General features: G+C 40.5%; 1 protein-coding gene across 1 annotated transcript; it reads right to left on the reverse strand.

Moving 5' to 3' along the window:
- Nucleotides 1-1,575: 1,575 nt before the first annotated feature.
- On the reverse strand, nucleotides 1,576-22,072 carry DENND6A (DENN domain containing 6A). Its single transcript, XM_052679159.1, is given in 21 exon segments — nucleotides 1,576-3,443; nucleotides 3,938-4,012; nucleotides 4,882-4,984; nucleotides 5,581-5,690; nucleotides 5,776-5,829; nucleotides 7,603-7,692; nucleotides 8,220-8,284; nucleotides 8,379-8,444; nucleotides 9,274-9,368; nucleotides 11,882-11,977; nucleotides 12,152-12,274; nucleotides 12,610-12,665; nucleotides 13,346-13,408; nucleotides 14,686-14,765; nucleotides 15,813-15,918; nucleotides 16,271-16,351; nucleotides 17,427-17,539; nucleotides 19,050-19,092; nucleotides 19,186-19,224; nucleotides 21,643-21,840; nucleotides 21,842-22,072. Coding segments are annotated over 21 exon segments (2,004 nt in total). The 5' UTR covers nucleotides 22,058-22,072; the 3' UTR covers nucleotides 1,576-3,311.
- Nucleotides 22,073-23,533: the final 1,461 nt, after the last annotated feature.

Below are 23,533 nucleotides of genomic sequence, written 5' to 3' on the forward strand. Positions count from 1 at the left end.
ATGCTGGCACCGCAGACGCGTCCCGGCTGACGGCGGGCAGCGAAACCAAAACCCCGACAGGTGCAGTGCTGTTAGAAACGCGTTCAGTTAGAAAGGTACGGCCCTCCGCTTTCCTTACCAATCGCAGAACCGCGTTTCTTTGCAGGGCAGGCAGTGTCCCTCAGTGCACGGCCGTGTCTGCACGCTGACCCATTCCGGCCTTTACACAGCTCCTTCCACAGGAGCGGACAGGGTGCAGACACAGCCCAGGACAGAATCACCCATGGTCGGTTTGCCTGAAACGACATTAAGTGCACTGACATTGTTAGTTCTTCTATTTCTGCAGAGCAGTCACCATTAGCATCCTTTTAGAAACAGCTCTCCAACGCAGACTGCTGAAGGTTGACTCTAAAAACTGAGCAGATTCTGTGACAGGTGTCAAAGCAGTAAATTGTATCTGTCAGCCTGGGACATCCCAGGCCTGTAGGCCTTGAGGAGGACATCATTCAGGGTGGTCTGAAGATGTGAGCCCACTTGGCAAGAAAATCTCAGCACTCATGTATCTTTAGCTGAACTACCTTCACTATAGTACTAAAATCACACCTGCAGGTCAAAAAAACCCCTGCCCAGGTGAGACCCCCTGAGCAACATAGTGCTGGAAGTACAGTCAGCAATACTGTAATTGTAAATTGCCAACCAAGGAGGATGGACTGGAGAAATTGCTAAGTCTGTAGCACAGATAGTTTCGTTTGGGGTGCTTGACTTGTGGGAAACCACCGAGCACCAGGCTGTGCAAACCCAAAATAAATAAGCAGAGTCTCAGTGTGTGATTATTGACTTATTGCACACTGGGCAACAAATTCACTTTTCAGACAACACAACTATAGAAATCTCCTCTCTTACCAGCCAAAAAGAGACAGTGAGACTGCATCTCTTCTCCCCGCCATCCAGTTGAGGGTTTGATTTTTAAGTCACATGAAAAAGGTAAAATTACTAAAACTAGAAGTTCCTGCACAGTCATTTAGCCTTCAAGCCCCAGATGAATGAGGATTACCACAGGCTCTTTTACCTATATTTTAAGTACACTGAACTGAAAAAACACGGATGGAAAAATTCCAGTCCAAGCTGGCAACTGCTTTCTGCAGCTGATTCAGTTCCTTGGCTATAACACTACTAATGGCTGTAACACTACTAATGGCTGAAGCATCCCAGGCTAAAACATGCATGCCCAGCGTCAAAGGACTGCAGAGACAAGATCAGATGCCTGCAACAAAGAAAGACCAGTCCTAGCATTGTGCCTACATTTTGCCTAGGCCTGCAGCTCTAACTGAAGATCCTTTTGAACTACCAGCACTAAAAGCATTACAGGTCACTGACAAAGATGGCAAACAACCCCATATAACTTTTTCTTTTGCCTTTCTTTTGAACAAGATTCTAATAATTGCAGCTGGTTCAGGGATTTGAGCTAGTATCAGCTCCTAAAGGTCACCCGAAGGAGACGGCTTCACCAGGTCCCACAAGGCAGCAGTCTCTACAAGCTGCTGAGCAGCCTTGCTTACATCAAGGAGAAAAGTCACATCCATGATCCAAGTCACGTAACTTCCAAAAACTGAAACTCTTTATTTTCTTTTACAAAAATAAGTATTGCAGTCATGTGATAATGTTGATCGTGGTTGTTACCAGGTTACATTGTTCCAAGGAACTACACAGTGCTCCAAGTTAGCTTTATGTTAAGAATGGCCACTTAGTAATTTCTGAATTAGAAATTATATTCATCAGCATGTGCAAACAAAATTCCAAGTTAGAAGTTAATGCTGAAGTGGTGCAGTTTAAGTAACATGATACATACATACAACTTTTTGTCATGAATAACCGTATACAAACCATAACAGTATTAAAATACACATTTTCATAAAAATAGTCACGACACTTTGTATCGAAATAAGACATTTTTAGAAAGATGGTATGAAATACTTATTATACAAAAGCATTTTCTTATAGCGGGATTACAAGGTGTGTTTTTAAAAATTCCATCCAAGCACTTAAAAGTAGATTTTTTTGATAACTGATCCACTGGTCATGTAAGTGTATGCTGTGCGTCCACGATAGCAGTAAGGTTATTCTACATGAAACTGGTCAAGGTATAACCCTGCATGTAGAGCAGCTGAGTCCGAATATGCCACTGAATCTTGCTCAAGAAGATAAACATCACAATTGTTGCTTAGTACAGAACACTACTTTTTCATGCACATCTGCTATGTGCATATACCGTAAATAATGTCCCTCTACAATCTTCCCTTGCCACAGTTTGACCTCTCCATAGGCTTTTGTCAGCTAAAGTCAGCATCCTCTTCTCCCCTCCCCATTAGCTCCTCACTGACCCTATTGCTGTAAGTAAAAATTAAAACCTAAAAAATAACAAATATATATTTATAAAAATTTCTGACAGAGGCTGACTATGGTCTCCAGCTGAAACAGCCTGTGTACTGGCTAACCACTGAAATCACTGATGTTAAATTCTGTATTAGAACGACAATCTGTTCACTGTGATGAATACATTTACACTAGTGAGCCACTTTAAATCCTGAACATCAGCAGTTTAAAACCACAATCTGGTATACAGTTACTTGATATTTGTTTAAGGCATCTGAGCAAAAGCACCCTAATTAGCCAACATCAAATGGAAGCAATTTCTCTTCGGGAAATGTTTGTCAGCTGCCTTCTCTTCTTTAAAGATGCTAAATTAATATGGTCTTTGGAAAGAGGATCAGAAGGTGAAAGGAAGATATAGTTAAGAACCATTCTGATTATTTCAGCTGTCCCTGAAACAGTTTCATAAGCCGTTGATGGTTTACCAGTAGAATACCCCAGTATAACTTGGTGTACTGACCAAGTCACATATTATGCCAGTTTGTTTTTTGTTTTTTGTTTTAAAAAGGAAAGCAATCAGATACTACATCAACAGGACAGTACAGGATCAATATTGCTTACCCCTGAGTTAACAGCATTGGGTATAGCAGCACCAATTAGAAAACATTCTGCAGTGCCAGCACTGCACTGTGGTCCTACACCGTGGAATAGCTTCAGATGCCACGGATTTGTCTTTAAGAGCACTTATTTCAAACATTATTAGACACAGGAATTCCTGTGTCTAATTCACTTAAGTGGGAAAAAAAGTGAGAATATTACAGTGGACCATAGCAGTCGTAAAGTCCATTTGTAGTGTTACTGTACTGGTTAGATCTTCGTCCTGAACTTTGTAAGCCACTGTCTTCTGTGATACTACATTCACCTGTTTCCTGCACACACACACAGACACACACCAGCAGGAATCACGTTGTGCCAGTTTTGAGCAAGATGTCCTGCAAGTCATCTGGAAGTGCGAGTATAATATCACGGATGTGTGCCTGCAGCTTCTTCAGTGTATCAGTTTTCACAGGAAGATGTTCTCTGTCAGCCTGCAACTGCAAAAGGTACAACAAAACATGACCTGCCAAAAATGCCAGTTTATCTCAAAACACACCAAAACGACATATTAGCAAATGCAGAAAATGAATTCCTCATTTTTTAACAAAGTAAAATGCGACCTGCTGATCTGGTCAGGTGTTCTCACCATCCACCTGAACTAATGCTCAGTTGGACTATCAGCAATCGCAGTCAAGTTTGGTTCTCTGCTTCCCTGAGTATTCAGCCTTGCCCCCTCCCAAAGCGGTCACAAAGCTCCAAGTGGTTTTAACAAACCAAGATCTGTGTAATGCTAACACAAATGGCTGAATGGAGAAGCTGGCTGACTTCTCAGGTAGAAGTGTTTTGTGCTTTGTTTTAAAACAATCAAGATGAACTGATTTATGGAACCTAAATATCAAAAATCATTTTTGTTAAGTACCTGTAAGCTCAACTATTTAATACCTCCACCTTGCTTAGCAAGACATCTTTTAGCCATATTGAATTCACTTACCAGTTTATTCTTTAACTTCAAGACCAGATCAACTGTTTCTACTTCAGAATGCTTCTGACTCCAGAAAACCAAGTTCTAACAAAAATAAAAATTAAGCACTGATGTATTTATGACAATACATGCAATTTTCAAAAACAGTATTAATGTGCACCTACTGTTCAGAGTGGGTCTCCTTTCCCTTGTTCTTATGCCATTTGCTTAATTCATTTTACCCACATACTGTCTCTGAACTACAGAATCAGTTTTATTTGTGTATTTGCTCAGCCCTTAGCATAAAAGGATAGCAGGATCCAACCACAGTAAAAACAAATATAAAAAGTTTCATGCCAAACAGGCTTAGATTAAATAGCATCTAAAACACAACATGGCAGTGAATATTTACCAAATCACGTTAGCAAGCATGATGAAAGATTGAAATAGTGTCGGGACATTAGGAGTTCCTACCACGTAGTGGATAAGGATGGATCTTACAACAGAAGTTCACATATGTAGCATTCTATTGTTTATCAACAACAAATTTCACTTCTCAGGTTCTAATTTTGGATCAGTTAAAGGCTTATTTCCCATCCATAACTAAGTAGTTGTCTATTTGCTGTGATATCTTAAACATTGTAACACACTTTGAGCTGTACCACAGTTTATGAGAAATAAAACATCAAGGATGGAAATTGAATGAGATAACATCATCAAATATGATGAAAAAAGTAAAATAGAAACTATTACTTACAACCAAAAAACTTCTGGAGATGTTTTACATGTGATTAGTCATTATACAAAAGTAAAATTCATTTCATATTGCCCTTTTTTTAAATGTTAGCCCTAGTCTGTACTTGGTTAGCCAACTCATGTTTTGCTAGAATGTACTCGACAAAATTCTTGACATTTTTACGCCTAACCAATGGATGCAGCAGGAATCAATAACCACAACCACCCATTTTTCTAACCTCATTGCAGAGTGCTTCCAAATGAAGTGCCTCCAGCTTCTGCGTCATTTCTTTCTGCCGGCTCCTAAACCAGCCATCAAAGTTCGGTGATTTCAAAAAATGCCTGGAAAAACACAGAAGAAAAATAAATTTTATAATTAAAATTCTGATCAGTTTCCTACCTCTTCAACAGTACTACAGTTACATTTGAGTTGGAGAAGGTATTAGGACCCTTCCTTTGTTCACTGTCTGAAGAATGCAGCATTCTGAAGTAGAGTTTAACAGTAGCTTCTGTTAACCCAGAAAAGGATTGAGAGAAAAAAAACCAAGTAAAGAAAAGATGTTTGAAAGACAATAAACATCAGGAATTTTGTCAGGAACAAAACAGGGCTGAGTTTTAAATGTTCCCATTTTAGAGTTTGATTGAAAGGGAAATATCAAGTTAGAACTAGACCTTCCCTCCACACAGCCATGCCAATAATACTTGCACACAGATGCCCACAGTGTTAGCAGCATCTCGTGGTAATGATTAATGAGTTAGAGAAGCCGATTTAAGTAAGTAAACTACAGCAACCATCTCCAATTTCTATTGAATCATAGATTCAAAAAGTCAGTCTTATAAAGTCTTACTTAAACCAATACCGATGATTAGCTTGCTCAGGAAAAGAATAGTGATAGAACTGATGTTTCTTTTTTTTTAATGTTGATGAAATAAATGACCTGTAAAGTCCTATCCAGTCTCCTTTTAAACCAGAGGTGAGCTGTGGTCCTGCTTTTTCCAGCGTCTTCATGAAATCATCCTGGCTAAAATGCCTCAGCTGTGGTGGACTCTATAAAAAGAGAAAAGAGATCATTAGCATACAGTAACTGTCTTCTCTATCAATCTCCATCTCATTCCAACTGTATTTCCCATACCTTCCATGGTGATATACATTTTTGCAAAGGCATTAGGCTTGCCACGTAACGTTCCTAGAGAAAGGAAAAAGAAAGGTTGTTTGCATAAGCAGTATTTAAGATACACAATCCACGTGTATATTTACTTATCACTTGTGACCACAGAGTTTTCTAAGTACTGGTACAGGGTGGGGTCAATGCATATTTACCATATAAGAATATAAGGAGGAGCTTATCTAATTCCATTTATATTCCTCAGCTACAGAAGCTGACATTTGCTCGGTTCTATAACAACACATGGAAAAGGCAAAGCAGGAAAGGAAGGAAACATACAGAATATATACTGAACTGCAGCCACTAGCTAACAGGTTTTTTTTGGTAGTCCACAGGTACCTTCATATCAGGGGTGATTCCAAACAACAACCTCTTGTATCAAGTATTTGGAAATGTGTCTTAAGAGTCCAGCTGCTGCACCAGCTGTGGGCTGCTCTGCAGTAACAATGCTTGGCAATGGCACTGGCAGCCAGTAGGAGAGCCAAGCTTAAGCTCTGACTACAGCAGGCAGCTCCTCCTTGCCAGATCACACAAACAGGTTGACACAACCTGTTATTCATCTTTAAAATCTGTAGGCAAACAGTCACATGTTTTGATCCATGAACATGACCAGCTCTGATAATGCTATGAAAAGCCTGGTTCCATCTTTAGAGAAAACAAAGCTCCCCCTGTATTTTTCTTGATGCAAAGAATGTAGAGGGTGATCTCAACCTGTGAATTTAAGACTTGTAACAAATTAATTCATTTTCTTGCTTGAAGTGCAAGTTTGAAAACAACAGTGGATATGCCAGAGAAAGGATTTAGGTTCACCCTATGTGCCCATCCTATCTCAAAAAGATAAAAGAAATAATAAGGAAAAACTCCTCTAATTGTTAACATCCAAGGGCAAACAGAAATTCAATCTGATCACGGCATGCTCTAAAACACTGAAAAGTTCAGGTGATCCACAAAGTGATTAGAGAGCACTTGAAGGAAATAGCAGATATATGAAATCTAATGCTTGAGGTATCGCTTCCCAGTGTTAAGCACTTGTCCAGAGAAATGCCTTAACTTTGCACAGAAGTGTTTGGGACTTTGTAACTCCAAATGCCAAGTAAGAGCACGTTAAAACACATCTATCATTATCCAGTTTGGTTATAAAAGAGATGGCAGATTTCAATTTCAGTGCTAGTCAAAGCCCCCCAGACTGTTAGTCTGCATGGGTTCAACAACCTCAACTCAATATTTGTTTGTCAGCATAAAGCTGTGCCATTAGCTTGTAGCCAGTAGAGCAAGATTTCCAATTACAGGGCTGGTAAACTTTTACTATTACAGTAAATAAGAAATCCCATATTTAAGTTTATTTCAGCCAACTCTCTTTTCAGTGAAGAATTAAAAACAACATAGTGAACATTTAGCATTCCAACAAATCTCATGTCCTGATTAGATATTAGGCAAAATTTGCCTCCTCAACTTAGCTGAGGAGACCTGAACAGGTGAAGAACACCATGTTTATAGAGCCAAACAACAGATACCTGCCGTTTGCCAAAGAGCAAGATGCTATAAACTAAATTATTCTGATTCAGCAAAACTGTTTTTTTTTTTAAATGTGTGACACCCTGATAGATAGTAGATGCATCTGTGCCTTTAGTTCAAGTCAGTCTCTCCTTTGTAAGAATTTAAATAGCATCTTCCAGAGCCAGCTGATCTTGCAGAGGTTGCTGGAAATCTGCTCTGTGTTAGGAGAAAAATTACTTGTATTATCCCCCCAGCTACCTTAAGAAATCACTGTAAGAACAAAGTCTGACAACTTACTAAAGGAATAATGAAACTTTCTGTCAATTCCAAAAAATACCGCCGAAGAATCGCGCTCTGTGCTTCTGTAGGACGTTTCTGTTGTACACCCTTAAAAAGAAAATCACAAAAAGGCTGTTATTACTGATTGTAAATAGGGTATTTTTTTAAAATAATATTTATTCCAGTAGTTGTGTGTACACTTGTCATAAGCTCACTTATTGCATTCCCTATGCTGAAACATGGAAACAAAGCAACAGGATCAGCCCTTCAGTGGCTGGTTTTCAGTTACAAGTTTGGAAGCTCTGGTTCTTGAACATGCATGAAATTTCTGGACCAAAGAGATCGGGAGGGGGGGCAGCAAGGTGAAGAGGTCAAAACAGATGAACTGATCTGTCACTTAAATTACCTAAATTATAAAGCTTCTTGAATTTTACAGTTCACTTAGTTATGCAAACAGCTAACAAGAAGCCCTTTCTCCTACAATGAGAATATCTAAGTATCTATTCAGTCATGAATTGGGGCAAAGGAATCAGAATGCAGTTTCATTGTGATTATGCAGACACAGCTCAGCTCTAACTGAGAACAGGGTAGGGCAGCATGCAATACAGTTGCCATTAAGAGACTTACAGTATTACCTTTTGTAACTGTTTAACAATTTCTTCGTCTTTGTTCAAGTATGGCTTATAAGAGGTATAAACACCTAAAGAAAAAAGGCAGCAGCATATAGCCAAAGGAAACTGTGCTTCTTTGGAACTAAAAATACTGGTGATTTAACTCTTAGGTAACTTTATTACCAGGTTTGGAGTCCAAAGTTTTTAAGTTCTTCAGTTTTTTCACTTTCACCTGCTTTGGAACATCACCTGCCAAAACATTCAAAGCCACCTGTTAACAATCCTGGAAGCTCAGCAGCCAGAACTTCCCTTTTATCTGGTTGGATGTTTGACTTTAGAAAAAATAATGGTATGAAATCCTGCAGGAACTGCAGAGTGGGATGAAAAGGAGGGAAAAAAAAAGGAAAAAAAAGGAAGACTGCAGTTTCTAGATCCTAACCACAGAACAGGCAGCATTTTGTTTTTCTCCTCCCTTCTCTCCGTCTGAAAGAAGCATTCTGAAGCTTGGACAGAAATGATGTATTTTGAAGTAAAGCAAAAACTTCCTTACTAACACTGAGCACAGCACCTATCCTTAATTACTGTGGTAAATGAACATAGCTCATTGTTACAGATGTTATGATGCATGACCCTAACCAGGTATTTATACGCCTCCTACTTGCAGCACTGAACCAGCCACACAAACAGCTGTGTGCAGGAATCCCATGCCATAACTACAGTTCTGCAGGATTTTATTACAGACTTGCAATCTGCAATACCAAGTATTACATTAAAACTCCACTCAATTATGCAACTAAAATGCCTACCATAACCAATCAATACCTACTGGAATATTACAGGATTAATTTATTAATACAGCTTTTTTAATGGGTCCTACATTTCTCTGCACTTGCTGTGACTGATTTATTAAATCCTAAACAGAAACAATGTTTCTCAACATGGATACAGAACTTGGTATGAATGAAAACTTAAACGTGGTTAAACATAAACTAAATTCATCAAACCAAATGACATGTTTCTTCATAAACAAGCACACATATCTTGTCAGACAGGATTGCAGAAGACATTTATGCCGTACCTGGAAGCTTAATATCTCCAATCCTGATGATGTGGGGCCAGTGCTGGAGAGTTTTTGCAAAAAAAGGATTTGTCACCCCTAGAATAACAGATGGTCTAGAAGAACAATGACAGTGTTTAAAACAGGACAGCAAGAACGTGTGTCTCAGTGAACACAAAAGGCTTTAACTTGAAGTTATTTCATTTTTGTATTGATTTTCAAAAGTTACAATTTAAGTTACAGGTAAAGGTGAGCTTACCAAAGTTTCCAAGGTTTAGAAAATGGCTACGCAGGTGTGTGAAAGTCAGCAATAGAAGTGCTGCATGGAATCACAGAACTGTAGGGGTTGGAAAGGACCTCCAGAGATCAGTCCAACCCCCCATCCTTCTACTGAGACTCTCAGCTCTATGCTGCCTACTTAAAATAATGAGAACAGGGTATTACCTGAATTATTACTGTGGATTTTGTTTGTTTTAAATGATCAGGAATCTGACCCTACATTAGAAAGGGTAATTGCTATGTTTCAAGGTTTGATTATGACAAACCTTGGAGTAATTTTGTATGCATGTCAATACAAGACTTTTCAGTTGAGCTACCACTCAGATGACAACACGAGGCAGAGAGACACTTGCTGCTCTGCTTCCTTTCCAACACTTCAGTGTCCTTTATTAGAAAGCAATTATCAGGCAGAGAAGTACAAGAATACTAATAGCATTGCCCCCAAGCCTGCAACCTGTCAGGTTTTCCCATCTACTCATTACAATCTGGCTTTGAGGATGCATACAGACAGCCAGAGAACAAGAGGCAGTAAGACCAAAGGGCTGCCATTACAGCAAAGGGCTGCAGAATTTGGGATTTATATTATGATTACATCATTTTAGTGCTGTAATTTTCCATATAGTGGCTGCCAACCATTTTATAACCACACTCTAGCTAAGGAGAGTACAGCTGCAACCTCATTGGAACTACTGCCATAAAATAGATTATTGTCACTTCCTCAGATTGGTCCCAAAAGTCTCAGATTTTGTTACGCCATGAATGCTGTTCTTAATAAGTTTCCTATTTCTTAGGGAAAGGTGGGGAGAAAAAGGAAAGTATGTTCATACTGTGATGACGAGCAGGCATAAACTTCTGTGCTACTCTTCACCTATTTTTGACTTGCATTCCTCCCTCCACTTGCTGATTGTAGCAATATGTGCTTTGTAAACTCATTAGGTATTCAGAGGCAGGAAAAAAAAATCTGAACACACAGCTCTGTAGCTCAGTATCACGTCTGGGCTATGAAAATAGCAATTTTCACCTCTCAGCCTCATTGCAGCATAGAACAGGCGGTACCAAATTGCATCAGTTTCTCTGAAGTCTTCTCTTGTTTATCACTGACTCAGCCTTCACTATCAAACCTCTTCTGAAACTTACTGCTGTTCAACCACATCCATCTGGATCCATTCAGTTCCATTATTTTTGATGTTTATACAATCCCACTTAACTCATTAGCACTATTCATTTAAATTCACTGGGGTCTCCAAATATTGTTCACAATTTCTCCATGTTATCACACATGGTTTATATTCTCTTTTCCAAAACAACAATGAAGACCATTATCCATAAAAACACCTCAACACTTTATTCTGCTGTTCTCGATTTGTGATGGCTAATCTTATGTTCTTATCACTGTCACAAGAAAAAACAATCAACATAAGAAACAAATTGATTCTCAAGAGGCACAACCTTAGGGGCGTTAAGCATAGCCTAAGCACACAGAATTAGCACATCTCATGCCCATTTTGTGCATGGTCAAAAGCACCCTTCTTTGAGCCACTGCCTATTTCCAATCCTTTCGTGTTTTTATTTTTCATAAGAAAGCAAGAGAAATTCCAGCTCTGTTTCACATACGAAGCTTCCTAATATCTTTCTATTTGCTACACATGTATTGATACAATATGGGTGGCTGAAGTTTAGCTAATTCTTCTTGAAATTATTTTTAGAAATTAAATTACATACTGCATAACTATCCCCATGGAATACAACTGTAAGCTCAATGCCTACATTTAGATGTTTTTCCACTGCTGCATCTCTGGCAATGGTTTTTGATTGGGTTTGGTTTGTTGTTGTTTTGTTTTGTTTTAAATTGAGAGGGAAAATACAGAAAAAACAACCAACCACAAAAGCTAACACAACAACCACTGTCTGTTCAGACAGTAGGAAAAAAAAAAGTTTAAAAAAAGATCAGTAAATCTAAGACACAGCCTATATCCACATCAAGCTGCATTTAAATAACGTAAGAAATATTGTAGGTGTATGCTGTCAAAATGAAAGTAGGACATCAGTAAGTTACAAGGAGTCCTTAAAGGAGATGTGAGATTCATGCTTTCTTTTTTTTTTTTATAAAAAGTAATTTCTCAAGTATTTGCAACGCTTTTCTGACAAATTGAGTGCAAGTAATTCATTTTTGGATGCACTGCCTCAACTTGTGACAACATCAGTAGCTAACTGCTGTATATTTGTAAGAATTATCTTACAGTAAGCAGTCTCAATTCCCTAATAACAAAAATTCAGAATAGTTTAAAGCAGATTTGTGGTTACAAGCAGCTTTGAAAGACACCTTCAGAACAAAGTTTGGTTTACTTACGGAGCTTGTGTGCGGGTTGTGTATTCTTTGAATTCACTGTCGTGTATGGTAAAGTATGGCCTGAAATCACTGCAGTACTTTAATGGTGAAATGCAGCTGCAGAGTAGAAAGGTAAGAAGTTTTTGTATCTGTGCAATGGAAAGTTCACTACAGAAAAATCGAAATTAAAATGTATAAGGCTTTGCTATATTCAGATACACCCAAGTGGCACCCAGCTGCCACTGACAGTGACTCACTTGGTCACCTGTTCTGCAGCTGCACCACACTTACCTCACAAGTGCCAACACGGTTTCTGAAGATTCTGCTGGCGATGGCGCCATGACAACAAGCGGCTCCCCCAGCAGCACCAGTTCCCACAGCATCTGAATGTGAAAGAACACTGGACAGAAACACCTAAAATGAGATTGAGGGGTTTTAGTACATTTAACATAACCAGAAGGAATACATATTTGACTGAGTGAAAACAAGGTTTCCAAGAGAATCTGAATTGGTTGAAAAATATAAAATAACACTGCAAAAGGTAACGTTCAACAGACTCGCTTATTTATTTCAGTTTCACGCTGTACGTTACCTGAATTCTTTTTTTAGGTAGCTTTAGAGAAAAAGAGTATTAAAAATAACACTGATAAGCATCAGCTTGTGACCTATGAGCTACGTATTATGGAATCCTCATTAATATTTAACTGGTGGAAATTCACAGTTAGGAATAAATTAATTCACATTCCTACCTGAAAAGATCTACTTCATGAACAGTTGGTAAGGTCATAGAGATCTGAGCATCTGCCTAAAAGACATCACAGTACAAGCTTTTTAGTCATGACAGCTATTAATTAAAACTTTTCCTTTAATGCTTACAGACAGTAGACAGTACATACCCTATATCCCACTACTGTACTTAATAACTACTGCAATGTGTAGTACATTATGTCCACAAGTAACTTTTTATTAATCTAAAAGTTTCTCCTAGCACCACCTCCCCACACAGGCATGCAGCTTTCAGTGCTAAAGTGATACAACACACTGATGCTGTTTCAAACAAGAGCTGCACAGCATATGAAGGAAGACACAGACAGATTTGTTCTACAACCATCTTCCATGGAAAAAGAATTTGAATGTGTTTTTTGTCCTCCAAAAATAGTTTAGTACAGTTTTACCCATTAAAAGGATGTTTAAGTTGTTAATTTTGTTAGCCAGCTATCCCTACCCAAAAGCAGACAACTCGTCATCTCCTGAAGAGCCTGGTGTAATTGGCTTTAAACATCTTTCATACTAAGAATCCAACACCAAGCTCTTCTATTTGAAGTTTCAAAGACACTGAATTTCATTATCACCAAAATATGTGGGGATTTGCTACCAAGCTTTTATGAACAAGTAACCAAAAAAATAAAAGCACAACAAAACTAACAAAGAGAACTGTTCAGCTTTGTCTTAGAGCTATATACAACAGCAGCATCTGATCTCTACCTGGTGCATATTCTGTACTATCGGGGTTGTTCCAGGCTTGTCACGATATGTTGGAACTCGCAGCTTTGAAAGAAAGAGAGAAAATGATTCATTTTCCTTGTATTGAAATCAGGAGTGACCTAAAATAAATGCTTACAGACAAGCTGCAACATTTAAAGACAGTGTCACACAGTACAATTTTTAACTTGCTCTACAGAACATCCACAGGGCAGGAAGGTTCTACAGAAGGATCTGGATAGGCTGGACTGATAGGTGGAGACAAACTGTATTAGATTCAACAGGGCTAAGGGCAGCGTCCTTCACTTGGGTCACAACAACCCTGTATGGTGCCACAGCCTGACGGAAGAGTGGCTGGAAAGCTCCCTGGCAGAAAAGGACCTGTGGGTGTTGGTCAACAGCCAGCTGAATATGAACCAGCAGTGTGCTCAGGTGGCCTAACAGGCTGACAGCATCCTGGCTGCTATCAGAAATAGTGTGGCCAGCAGTACTGGGAAGTGATTGCCCCTCTGTACTCAACTCCTGGTGAGGCAGCACCACAAATACTGTGTTCACTTTTGGGCCCCTCACTGTAAGACACTGAGGTGTTGGAGTCTCTTCAAAAAAGGGCATCAAAGCTGGTAAAATGTCTATAAAACAAGTCTTAGGAGAAGCAGCTAGGGAAGTTACTTAGGCTCGGGAGAGACTCTATCAGGCTCTACAATTACTTCAAAGGAGACTGCAGACAGGTGGGGGTTGATCTCTTCTGCCAAGCAATAATGTGACCAGACAAGAGGAAAGGGCCTCAAATTGCATCAGAAGAGGTTTAGGTTGGATATTACGAAAGATTTCGTCAGAGAGGGTTGTGAAGCACTGGAACAGTCTGACCAAGGAAGCAGTTGAGTTACCATCCCCAAAATTATTTAAAAGATTTGTAGGTGTGGCTCTTGGAAACATGATTTAATAGAAGACTTGGCAGCTCTGGGTGAACAGTTGGACTTGATGACCTTAAAGGTCTTTTCCAACCCAAGTGATCCTATGGTTTTTTTTCATTTTACTTGACCAGAATTGAATTCTCAGTATTTTCAAGTGATACTTAATATTTTATTTGGCAAATATAACTAGCAAATCCAGCTAATCTCCTGCAAATACCAGAAGATTAATACAGACACTGCACTAGTAGTGATGTCCACAAGAACTAAAAAAGATTACTCCCTGATCAAGGAACCTAATCAAGAGTGGAGTGTAAGTCTGTTCCTATTCTCAAGTATGAGACACTGAAAACAAGGCAGAGTACAGTGAGTACATACACAGTAAGTGGGGAGGAAAACATCATCAGAGGAAAGTTGTGCTGAAGTTCTTACCTTCATTACGACGCCCATAATAGGTAAGTGTAGTACTTCCCCTGGAATTGGTGGTGGCCAACGATCAACATCGCTGCAGACTTAAAGAAAAATAAGAATGGACTAAGAACAATTTATAACTAGTTTGAATGCACAGTAACTCATGGTATTGCACTCATCTTAGTGCACACTGAAATCGTAAGTTAGTTCTAATACCTCAACAGTGTTATTTATATTTTCTTCACTCCATACTCTAGAGAAGCCTTACAGCACAGATGACATTCTTCACGTATTCATTAGAACTGTGAAGGTTTTCATTTCAAGAAAACACTATTGTCTTGTCTTCCTTTTATAGCAACCTGGTTCACAATTCATTGAAAGACCATTACAGAAACCCTTAAAAAGTACATATGAAGAAACTGGACAACACACATACAAAAATAGCTATCATAGAAAAGAGAGATGCAAGTAGTTAGGGGGAATTAAAAAAAGTCTTTGGAGATAATAATAATAAAGTTTGCTTACCAAGCTTTTTAGCATTTTCTTGAAAACAATTTTAAGTATCACTGCTAATTCTAGTAGTTATTTTTTTCTAGAACTTACTGTGTGTGTAATACTGTCAAAAAACTCTGTTTATCTACAGGTGATTACAAACAATTCTTTTGTCAAGAATGGTTTCCACCAATTTCTGCTCAGTATAAGTACAAAGACAGGAATTTTGTATGGGGCAGACTGAGGGAACATTTAGCAGCACTGCCCTGTTGCTGCTCCTGCTTGAGTAAAACAAACACACACACTCCCTGCCAGCCTAAGAAGACAACACACGTACAGCTGCTTAAGAACATTTGTCAGAATGCCTAAAAGGATTCAACTTGTGGTGAGTACAAATTAAGGACTGATGTCAGCTGCTTGTACTGCTAGCCCCCACGGGGATCTTGCACCCCCCCCCCCCCCAAAAAAAAGGATCCAGAATCAGATCAGTTCTGTTCAATTATCTAGACAGAAATCAAACCAGTTTGCTGAAGTTTCAGCCCTCTACCCTGCAGAAAGACAAATGCACAAACTCAGATGTGGCAGTTTGCTATTTCCCCAAAGCAGTTAGGAGATATTACAGGAGTGTTTCTGGAACAACGTAACAGCAGCACTACCTGCTTCCAGGAAAGCCTCACTTTTTTCAAAATATTCCGGTGCTATTTGCTTAAGCACGGTGCGAAAGAGATGGACATACGGCAGCTTGCTGATGAGGACCAGTGACTGCAATAAAGAATAACAGCACAAAGATGTCACTCTAAGTTAACGCCTTCTATCGCAGCTCTGTTATCCTCAGAGAACATAAAACGTGACTTTTCCTCACACGTACAAACCAACCACACATGACCACAATCAACTGCTAAGAAAAATCTCCCGAGTTTCCAACTTTTTGTTCTGATGTTTTCTTCTAACAGTGGAGCTGGAACATACTCACGCTCACAGAGAACTCAGACCAGGTCACTACAAACCACCACAGCATTTAGCTACAGGAGCAAGATATCCTTTCTGCTTCCCTGATGTCTCTGAAAAGCAATTATCTTCAAAATACACATTTTCCTACGAAAATCAAAATTACCTTCTGAAAATAGCCCCTTTTTAATGATTTATCTCGAACTTGTCTGAAATACACATAGCCATAGTAATACGCTGGATCTTTCTGCAAAAGAACCAAAAGAATTCAATGTATCACACTGATACTTTCTGTCTTTTCAAAGGATTCTATAGGGCTATTTACATGCAAACTCAAACTGATTAGATACAGTTAAGAAGGATTATTCTGTTTACTGACATTAAAATCTTTATGAGCACTTCAAAGACAAAGTACCACTGTGTGGAAAGAATTGTCCTTTGTAGCTTTGCTATTTTTCTATCTACGTTCTCTTGAAATACCACTGAAAGCAAAACCAGAATAAATTGCCAGAGGAATAGGTCAACACTTAAATTTTACAAAGTCGCACTAAAAAGATGTTAGCAGCTACAAACCTTAAAGAAATGGGAAACTTGAAAAGACAAGAACTGGTACGTAATATGTCAGCGTTACAAAAGATTGCTGGAGTAGTAGCAAGCTCTCACGTTTCAGTGATAAAACATCAGCTTCATACTTCTTACATGCAGGAATTCAAATACTGGCCACATAAACAGAACTGAGAATCAGACTCCCACTAGCATAATTAAAGGCCTCGGTATTTCAGTGTTCCATAAGAAAATGCTGGTAACTTTTTGCCTATGAACTCTTGATAATGCCTCCATCTTAACAAAAAAAAAAAAAAAAAAAAAAAGCAAAGAAAAGAAAAAAAAAGGAGGGTGGAGGGGGACAAAACAGAGAGAGACCTCTCAGCATTGCGCATTTGTCTGTTTCTGTTTTGTATTCTGTTTTTAAAAAGTTATGAAGTGTTTCAGATGCAAGGGATTTGACAATCTGATCTCCAGGCCTCCGGACACTAACAGAACAGCTCTGGTCACTGATTTGATTTGTTACAGCCCAAAATCCATGAAAACTCAAGGAATAGTCAGAGGAACTGATTATTAGTTAATTGTTACAATAACAACATACTACCAAAATAAATAAATGAATGAGTGAATCTGCTCAGCTTCCTCCCTCAGAACACCCAGCTTCTGTTCTTCATGCACGAATTTCAGAATTAGCCTAGTAGCTGACATCATTCAGAAGATCTTATATATATATATATACACACACACAGAAGTATTACTTTTATTGTTTTATTACCAACCTTTAAGTAAACTGGTAGATCTCTATCCAAGTGGTCCAGGAAACAACACACAGAAGCTTTCCTTCCAGAAGACCGTCGAAATCTAAAGCAAAACTGCGTGTCGCCAAGACAACCTAATGGGAGAAGAGAGAGGGAACAGCAAATGACAGCATTCAGCATTTCAACTTCACCACAGAAAAAGGGAAATGCACTCCAATTGTGCCTGTTTATAGATACATATTCACATATGTTTTAAGTAAACAATTAGATGGTTTTGGCAACAACAGCTTTCTTTAAACAAGAAGAAGAAACATAAACGCTACTTCGTGAGTTTGTTAGCTTTGAAGATTCAGATTACATCCCTGAACAGCTCTACTGACAGCTGCCCAACTGTTCTTACACATTTTCTTGGTCTGGCTGTACAGTTCTGCTCATCTTGAACAAATCTCATTCCTCTCTTCAATGAAAGCACTTAACTTTTGTTTCTTGTATACCAAGCTGGGGCAAGCTAATGCAGAAGTTGACCTGTAAGCTGTTCTCTTGTGGTTCTCTGTGCAAGCCTAGGACTCCAATAATAATTTTACTTACCACTCTTGTAAGGGCAAAATAAATAAATAAAGCAGCCTTAGATCCTAATGCATTATTTTGTACCTTCGGTACCTTTCAAAGGTTGGACAAATTTGTAACTATTACCCATGAGAGTCAGAAGGAAACTCATTTTCAGTAACAGAAGCTTTTCCTCTGTTTACCCACCGGATATCAAGAAAAAATACCTTAATTTTAATGACATAAAGACAAAGGGGAAAAGAGCTGAGGCTTTTTTTTTTTTTTTTTTATTAAATATTATGTATACCAGAAAGCTCTTACATATTGAAAGCACCTATCTGCATCATTCCATAGCAGAGGTGTTATGCTGCAGAGGAATCAAAAGCAAAAAGTACATGCAGTTATGGGGACAAATGTGTTACTACAGGTTTTGACTGTGATAAAGAAATAAATGTGAAAAGACATGTCTGTACTTCTGCCATCTCTTTCTGCAGGTGGTCCAAGCCTTCAGCCACATGCCTCTAATTCCTCTTTGGCAGCAGAACAGGAAAATTTAGATGAAAGAATTCAGCAAGCAGGACCACACAAGGCAAAAAAGGAAAGAATAGAAAATTTAAATTACATGTATTTTTCCTTCAGGACTGTTCTCCTAAATGCTTTTGATTTTTAAAAGTCCGTTTCACTGTTAGGAATTTAGGAAATACACACTTAGATTTACATATTTACTAGAAGAATGTCCCAGACCCTTCCATCTGCTTCCAAACTCTGGGCTTACACTTTTCTCCTCAATTACAAAAATATTACTTTGTTTAAAAGAGATACGTATCTCTTCTATATACCTGCAAAGTACCTTAGAACTTCTGCATGCACATCACCAGGAAGGTCTTGCATACATTCCTGATATTTCACCCATAGTAAATAAAGAATTCTCAGGCCTCACTGCAATACAAACAACCATAGTTTTATACTTAACTGCAACTTTCCTGTACTGCAATATTAAGGTTTCCAGAGAAAGGATTTAATCCCAGACCCTGGATTTATACTTGTTGAACAGCTTAGTCCAACAGCAGATGACTACAGAACAGAAAAAGCACTTACCTGAGTTGGAATCTGGAAAAGACAAGTAGCAAATATTGGTTTTCTAAAGAGTAGGGAAAAGAAAAAGGACAATTACATTTCCTGGTATTTCTAAACTAAAACCAAACGACGTATTTACACAGCAACCATTACTTACCTCTTTATCTGTGAGCTTTGAATGTGGAGGATATATTACCTACAGAAAAAAGAAAAAAGGTAGTATTTCATTAAAAAATACACCAAGTATAAGTAAACAGCTTCTCTTAAGTGTTTCTACAATACAACCCTCAAATACTTGTCAGCTTTAGGCTACTGACTATGATAAATTATTAATGCTGTGCATCTCTTCTTACTCACGTGCTTTTTAAGCTAATGATCTTTGAGAGTAGATTAAAGAACACCTCTACAGGGTGTTCTGAGTGCGAGCTGAAGATGATAAAGGCACACTCAAAAACTCAGGCTATTTGACATTTGGCACAGCTGGTCCTAAGGAAGAGCAGTTTGTGTTTAACTTGTACCTAGAAGATGCAGTTACTGTCTGAAATCTGTTGCACTGGGTAGTTAGATTGGGATAACCAAAATTCAATCACAGAGCACCTACTGTATTAATATTAACTGGTGAAGATGGAACATTTGCCACAAATGAGAGTCAGGAGTGTGAAAGAGCAAGAATTACACCCACAAAGCCACTTACACTGACAAAAAAAGGTTATTTGGCATTGCTTACAATGCATAAATCACAAACAATGTGACAACTGAAGGCACAACAACAGTAACTACACCAGTAAGTAAGAAAAGAGCAAAGAATGAAACAGAACCTCAAAGCATTCTGCTATGCCAAGGCGATGTTGTAACCAACTTAAGTAATGCACTCCATCAGAAGTCGCTCAGCAGCTGCACGATGCTGCGCTCGCCTGCATCGTCAGAGCTTTAAGCCTACAGTGAGGCTACGATGAACGGGGCTGCCAGCAGGCTGGAATTCATACCCCTGTTGCTCAGCAGCTACTGTACCTTGGCGGAAGTCAAATGAAGATGAAACCAAAGGAAGTAAACCCAGCAGCAAGCGTTATCGTCCATCCCATCGCATCTCAGCCTTTCTGAGCTGCATGGGTGGCCACCTCAGTGATGAAGTGATAATGAAAGCAAGCAGAGCCCAGGTGAAGGTGGTTTTTTGTACAAACAAAATACAACGTTTTGAATGACCTTAAAGAAATACAAACAGAAAAGAATGAGAACACCATTTCTGTGAGCTGCTGCTAGGCCAGAAGGTGCAGAAAATGAATCTGCCTATCAAAAGCACAAAAGAAAATGCAAAATAAAAAAGAAAAGTGCAAGTTAAGACACAAAGAAGCAGAATGATGAGAGACCATAGCTCCCTGCTTTCCAAATGCTTCCCTTTGTAACTTCAGTGTTCTTACACACACTGTTGTTCCTGCCTGAACTGGTCATCTAATATGCTGGGCAGGAAAGAAAGGACATGGCCTGAAAGGCAGCATCATAGCAGAGCCCATGCCAGAAATTCCAACTTCCCTATAGATGTAAGTGCACGCTGTTATAAGTGAAAGGAAAGTAAGTGGAAAACTGTGACTAGTTGGAGGAAATATAACAGCTACTTCAGAATCCTCCCCTGCAATGCAACTGTAAGGAAAAGGCCCTACTGCTGCAAATTTTGGCAAAGCACTGCTTCTGTCTAAGCAGTTTCCAGAGAAGAAAAAAAACAACTTCTTTTGTGTAGTTTGAAACTACACTGCATTTGCTTTGCATTTGTGCATCTCTTAACATGCTGTAATGTTAAGTAACCTCACTCTTAGGACTCCAACTGAAACTAAAAATGTAACTAAAAAAACTCAGGCCGTAATTGCACACACACGTTAAGTTTCATTTTAGGTGTGCTTTCAGCTACAGTGAACCGGACTGCTACCAGAGCTGCCTGCTGACCACACAGAGCCCTGAACGTCCCTCACCCACACACAGCACTATCATCCTCCTTGCCGCCAGCATTCGGTGAGAACAACGCAGATGCTACCATAGGACGCTGGTTTATTACTTGTATTTCCCCTGAGCCATTGACACACATCAACTCTGCTTTAAGGATTCTAACAGCAACACTAAGCCAGTCAACGCTTAGTCAACGCACAAAGCCAGTCAACCCCTGCTAAAGCACCGTCCCAGCCACAACAAAATAGCGAGGAAGCTTTTCCTTACGCCCCAACCGGTTTCTGCACGGGCACGAGATGAGCACGAGATCGGGACGTGAAAACAGAGGCATTTCTGCAGTTTATTTCCCAGCCCCATCGGCTGCTTCGCGCAGCTCCACGCGCAGAGCTGCAAAGCGCAGCGGCACGGAGCTGCCGGACCGCCCGGCAAGGGCACAGCGGCGGAGCAGCGGAGCAGCGGCCGGCTGGGATTTCGCACTTGGCAGCACCGCAGTTCCCTCCCGGACGCGGCCGCGCTTCCCCCGCGGCTGTGCAACACCGCCCCAGAGGAAGTGCCCGATTCCGGCGGGACGATGGGCCGCGCCGCAGAGCCGGGCGCTCCGGAGGTGGGGGGGGGTCGGGGGGAGCAGCGATGCGGCCCCGTGCCCGAGCCACGGCGCCCGCGGGCCCTTACGTACCTCCACCGCCTGGCCCAGCTCCAGGTCGAAGCCCACCACGCACACGCAGTGCAGCCAGGCCGAGAAGCGGTCCCAGGGCAGCAGCGGCAGGCCCCGCTCCGGCCCCTCAGCCGCATCCTCCCGGGCCTCCGCGGCGCCGCCCGCGCCCCGCTCCCGTAGCGCCATGGCGCTGCCCCCGCCCCGCGGCCCCGCCGCCTCGGCCCGGCCCCGCCGCCGGGAGCCACGTGACCGCGCACCGCCTCCGCCGGGAGAGACCACGGGGCGCCGGAGGGGAGGGGGCGAGCGGCGCCGAGAGCCGAACCACCGCCGGGGGTGTGCGGAGCTCCGGGGCCGGCGCTGGGAGCGGGGAGGCACCGAGCGAGCGGCAGGTACCGCAGGGACGGCAGCACGTCGCGAGCAGCGCCGAGCACCGCATGGAGCGGGCAACAAACAGCGAGCCTCTCCTGGCCTGTAAGCCTTAGCTTCCCACCGGACTTCGGACTGACTGCTACTTGCAAAGCTTGCCTGCAGCATTAGCGGCCCGGCTGCCATTTCTCCCACGCAGGAGCCGCAGATATTACCGCCGAGCTAACGCGGCTCTACGTCCTTAATGGGAGAAGCAGGAGTATCGGAACGCGCTTCTTCATTAAAGACTCATTAGCAACATTTGGTTAACTATCAGAATAAAACCGTAAGAAACTAAAGGATGCTTTCATCTTTATCGCAATTTCCTAGACAAAGAGGAACAAACGTGTAACTCAGGCAAAATCACGTTATCATTGTAATGGCTTAAGACACAGCAGCCTGCAGTTACCATAAGCCATTAGTGGCAAAGCAAACTGCAGATCCACAGTAAGATACGGCAGCGTTAGTGGCTGTGCAGGAAGGCTCTGCAGCTGCTTCAGCTCGTTCCTTCCTGCCATTTCAAACTCAGTAACTGTTACAGGTTTGCTCACTCCCAGGTTCTGTAAAAGGCTGCTATGCAGAATAACACAAGACTGAGGCTTGGGTTCATCAAGTCAAAGTTGTGGCAGTGATTCTATCGCAGTACTTAATGTACTGGTCCCATGTAGGAGCTGAAACAGGGCCTGGCTAAGAGCTCTTGTCACTTAGTTTAAGAAAAGATACTATTCATGGCTTCTTACACACCTTCTTCCCTGGCTTGTATTCTTGCTATCACTGCTGCAACAAAATAACAGCAGTTATTATTATATATATGTTATTATTTAGTCTCCTCTATTTTTATGTTTCCACATGTGGGGAAAAAAAAAAAAAAAAAAGTATTCCCTTAGATATATGTAATTGTAGACACACAAACTGAAGAGAATAAAGTATTTCTCTGACTGATGTTCCCTGCTCATTTTGTTCAATGTCAGTCAGTAACTTACCTGCACTGGATGCTTACCAGGAGTAACCTTTTGGCAGGAAAAGGTTTGGAGAACAGTGACAATCTTTGAGGAAGAAGCATTCTCACCTCCCCGAGACTCCCCTGATCCCTACGTACTCCATCAGTTCACACTGAGTTTTGCCCAGACAATTCAGATACCTTTTTGCTTTGGTAAAATGTGGTTATCTTTGTTGGTTGAGAATGAATGTCAGTTGTCCAAGAATTAAAATATTCCTGCAAGCATTGTAAGTATTGTCATGTTCAGAACAACTGGGACTCTTGTCTCTATCAGGAAACTTCTACTGGGTCAGATCAGCACAGGACAAACTTCAAAGCTGGAAATCAATCAACAGAGAATGCTTTGCTACAAGTTGCACTTACACCTGTACAGCTCTGCTATTGGTTTGCTTACAAAGCTCTCTGAAGCCTGTCTTAGTTATGCAGTCATCTTTTCATTCTGCAGGGTTTGGATGAGATTATCTTCTAGAAAAAGCACACTTTGTCACAACAGTTCCTTGAATAAAA

Source organism: Tympanuchus pallidicinctus, unplaced genomic scaffold, assembly GCF_026119805.1.
Source record: "Tympanuchus pallidicinctus isolate F22 unplaced genomic scaffold, pur_lepc_1.0 scaffold17, whole genome shotgun sequence".
Classification (NCBI taxonomy): Eukaryota; Metazoa; Chordata; class Aves; order Galliformes; family Phasianidae; genus Tympanuchus; species Tympanuchus pallidicinctus.